This window comes from Medicago truncatula, chromosome 2 (genome assembly GCF_003473485.1).
Source record: "Medicago truncatula cultivar Jemalong A17 chromosome 2, MtrunA17r5.0-ANR, whole genome shotgun sequence".
Lineage (NCBI taxonomy): Eukaryota > Viridiplantae > Streptophyta > Magnoliopsida > Fabales > Fabaceae > Medicago > Medicago truncatula.
In genome coordinates this window covers 5,499,314-5,503,486 of record NC_053043.1, presented here as the reverse complement: position 1 = coordinate 5,503,486, position 4,173 = coordinate 5,499,314, and the positions used below count along the sequence as shown (strand labels likewise).

The 4,173-nt window shown below is 34.6% G+C and overlaps 1 protein-coding gene across 1 annotated transcript; it reads right to left on the bottom strand.

The window, feature by feature from the left end:
* Window positions 1–3,158, bottom strand: LOC11440332 (protein NRT1/ PTR FAMILY 4.6). Its single transcript, XM_003593753.4, has 6 exons — window positions 3,100–3,158; window positions 2,854–2,986; window positions 2,165–2,382; window positions 1,500–1,943; window positions 1,247–1,374; window positions 1–1,071 (listed from the first exon to the last, which is right to left on the bottom strand). The coding sequence occupies exons 1-6, from the start codon at window positions 3,100–3,102 to the stop codon at window positions 189–191; spliced, it is 1,809 nt and encodes a 602-aa protein (XP_003593801.1). The 5' UTR covers window positions 3,103–3,158; the 3' UTR covers window positions 1–188.
* Window positions 3,159–4,173: the final 1,015 nt, after the last annotated feature.

Below are 4,173 nucleotides of genomic sequence, written 5' to 3'. Positions count from 1 at the left end.
TTGTGACAAGAAGATTGAACAGGTATCGATTAGGCCTAAAGGCATACAGATTATTTACTCAAGGATTATGAATATCTTTGAGACTATAACCTCCGAATTAAGATGAAATAAAGTTACCAAATCTCTATTTTGTCACTTAACAGAGCATAATAAGAGCTATATAAAGCCTTCTTTTTTCTTCCTTATGTTCACTCCTTTGAACTGCCATCAGCTGAGACCTTAGTACCTTGAGGTCTGTATTTGTATCTCTTTGAAACAAACAAATAGACAAAGAAGTTGATCAAGCTCACAATGGAAAGGAACAAGTAGAACAGGTTTAGATGATTTCTATTGATATTATTCCCTATTAACCAACCCCCACTTTTGGTATGCTTGGTGGCACCATTGATACACTTAACCACTATGGTACTTAGAAAATATCCAAGTGCCATTGAAGTCCAAAGGAAGCAAGTTGATGTAGATTTAAGTCCTTTTGGTGCCTCTGAATAGAAAAACTGAAGGAGACCAATATAGGTGAATATGTCAGCTATGCCAAATATGAAATACTGAAAAGAAAGCCAAAATGTGCTTATAGGCAATGGCTGATATACTGGTAAAGCATCAAGCATGTTATTGTCATTGGCCACTCTTTTTCTTTTTACTTCTATAATTGAAGCGACAGCCATTGATACGGAAGCAAGTATAAGACCAACACCTATACGTTGCAAGTGTGTAACACCGGTTGGAATACCGGTGAATTTACGTATAACAGGAACGAAAATGCGGTCGTAGATAGGTACGAGAATGATTAAGAACATGATTGGGATGAATGGGAGGGATGCGGGTGGGATGTGAAAATGTTTGGTGACTTTTGTGTCCATGGTGTAGCCTTGTTCGATTGAAAAGGTTTGGAGTTGAGCTAGGCAAAGGGTCATTATAATTGTACAACAGAATATTGGAACCATGCTGAGAAGGATTTTGGCATTTTCTACTTGTGTAACCCTGCAAAGTTTCCATGGACTTGTACTTGGTGCCTCTGATTTCCCCGATTGCATATCAGGTTTTGAATCTATGGCTGCTTTGTCCAAGAACCTGTCAAAAGGGAACTTCATTTTAGATTTAAGTAGAGGCATATATATATGAATTTTAATAAATGATTGATCTAAGACTCTTCTTTCTAATCTTGCATGTATCACTTTTGCTAGTGCGTTATAACCAAAAGAGATACAAGTATGTTTCAGGCTACTGTAGAATTGAGAATTTGAACCTGAAAATGTCTCTATGAGGTAGAAACTCAATTTCCTCAGAAGCTTCCTTGTCCTGTTCAATTTCATATAGTTCCTTTGGATCTTCAGGCAAATGAAGATTTCTGTTGCGGATTGCAGCAACATAGACCTAGCAAAAACATGACCAAATGTCATATGGTGTTCAAAACCTCAAATAGTCGAAAAAAGTGTTAATTAAGTTGTTTATCCAAAAAACGCTATGCAGTATTGACAAAGGCCTGGATGGTTAGATACCTGTATGATCTCAAGGAGAACACTATTTCCTGTAGCAACTTGAATTCTATATAGTGGCAAACCAGCAGCGAAAATTACGGTACCCAAAAATATAGCTATGGTGCCAATACCAAATCCCCAATCCCATCCTTTGTTGATTTGTATCCATACAATGAAAGTTAAGCTGACTGCACCACCCATGCAAACAGCAAGCAAGAGAACATTAAAGAATGTGGACATTTTCTTTTCTTCTTTGGGATCTGATTCATCAAATTGGTCTGCACCATGTGATGGCAATGCAGCTTTGGTTCCTGCACTGCCGAAGGCCAACAAGTATAGACCAATGAAGAGAATAGCTTCCTGGCCTCGACTTGGTGTTTTACAATGAACTGTTATGTCATTGACATTGCACTCTTTTGGCTTAAGACTAGGATAGTGTGCTTGTACTGTAAGCAATGCAAGACCCTGCAATAACAATCACAAAAACATAACCTTATGAATAACTATTCAATAAACCTATCCTAGCATTTGGCTTCATTGCAATTTTAGTCCATTTATAACATCAAATTTGAAAGGAACTTCAATTTCCATTGCATTTCACATTTTTGGGTTTAGATTAGTGCTAAGTTAACAACTACTTACACAAAATGTTAAAGAGGTATTGAGAGAGGATTTTTGTATCTTACCAAAAACTCGAAGAAGCCAGAAAATAAAACAGATTTGTATCTACCAATCCATGTATCAGCAACGATAGCCACCAAAATAGAGAGAATGTAACTGACACCCATATAGTTGGTGAGCATGTTAGCAGCATCTTCTAGTTGATAATGCATGATTCCCATGAAATATGGCACCGAGTTCACAGCTAGCGAGAAAGTTGCCAAATTTTCCAAACCAAGTGTGACTGCACTCAAACACAAACATAAGTAACTGCATCATTGACCACCAAAGTATATTTTTCTTTCTTTTCTTTTCAATAATTTGTGGTAACAAAGCATTTCTATTCACACACACGATGCGAGTTTAAAAATCAAAACACTTATCAGTTTTGGGATGACAATGTTTCGTAACATTTAACGTTTTTATTTAAATTATGGTCGTGCACCTTGACCGTGAATATGTGATGTCAAAGTTTTTAATCCTTTTCTTTTTCTGTCTATGAAGTGGCAAACGCCGCTGAAATTACGCACAAGTACAATTGTCATAATATCAACCATATTTTACTTCACTATATTAAAGATGACAACAAAAAAAAAATATGATAGCAATTTAAAACCTTGAGTCTAGGATGACATAATCCATTTTAATTCTTAACTACGGTTCTTCTTTCTATTCAGTTGTCACTTACAGGGAAATAGACCTTATCTTTACCTACCTAGCATGAGCAAAGCAGCTTTCATTCCACCATATTTGAATTTCAGTGCACTTCTTCCTTTCCAGTCCACTTTATTTCCATCAACCAGTTGAAGCTCAGCTTCCAACTTCATGTCAACAAACTCAGCTTTTTCCTGCATGGACAAAAATGAAAAAAAAAGGACATAATAAGCACCTAGTAAGAATTAAGAAAATGAAAAAAGGTGAGGTACATGGTGCAAGTGAAAAATAAGTTAAAATGTTATACCATGGCTGTGCAGAGCACTTTGAGTAGACAATTCAAAAGAAAGAGCTCAATTGGTGAAAATACAATGACAGCAGAGAGGACCAATGTATGTCTATATATACATTAAATTCAGTTAAACTAAGCATTATTTATCAATATACAAATATTGTAAAAAATAAAAGCCTACTTGACCAAAAAAAAATAAAAGCCTAAATACATGTGAACAGTTGTCAATTTACTCTAAGAGTAATCTTCGCATAATATTTAAGTTGTATTTGAGTTCTACATTGTTAAGTTTTGGACCATTGGATGTATATGTGTCTAGATACTCTCATCTTCCGAGCTAGCTTTTAGACGTGAGATTCAAACTCATTTCACATAATACCGTATGGAAGTCAGATTCAAGCTTTTTAGCACAATTATTTCATTTAGTAACTTATTGTAGACATTAAATTTCAATACACCAAGTATCTAATTAAGTCGCTAACGATCATCCACGTAAAATTTTAGAAATTTTTTACGTTTAGAAATATGATTTTATAGTTGTTATTATTTATTTATACTTTAGTTTTGTCTTCGTCCTTCGATTTTTAAAAAATAGAGCCTAGTAATCAAAAGTTCAGCACGTAAATTAAGTTTAACCATCGTTTCAACCGGGTTTTAAACTCGGGTCTTCCAAATGATGTTTATACAATTTTGTTTTAAAAGAACATTGTTCACTCAATTGAAGTTATTTGATATAGTTTTGGTATTTTATTAAAATTTATAAAACTGATTCCAAATCCAATAAGAACATGATTAAAAGAGAATTATTGGCCAAATTACCTATGCCAAAAGTATATACTATATATCTTAACCAAGGTAAGTGTTGCCTAGTTAGACTATCACAGCTGGATATGTGGTAAACAGTTTTATTAGACACAATGCAGCTGATGATAGTGAAATGCATTGCATGAGATTTACCGACTTTGAAAGAGATAGATTCCAAAGTTTGCAGTCTATTTTTCAACAAGAATCACAATGCTAGGGTACTTTATTAACATAGCTCCAAAAGTTGTTAAATTGAAACTCCCACAACCTTATATAGGTTTAATC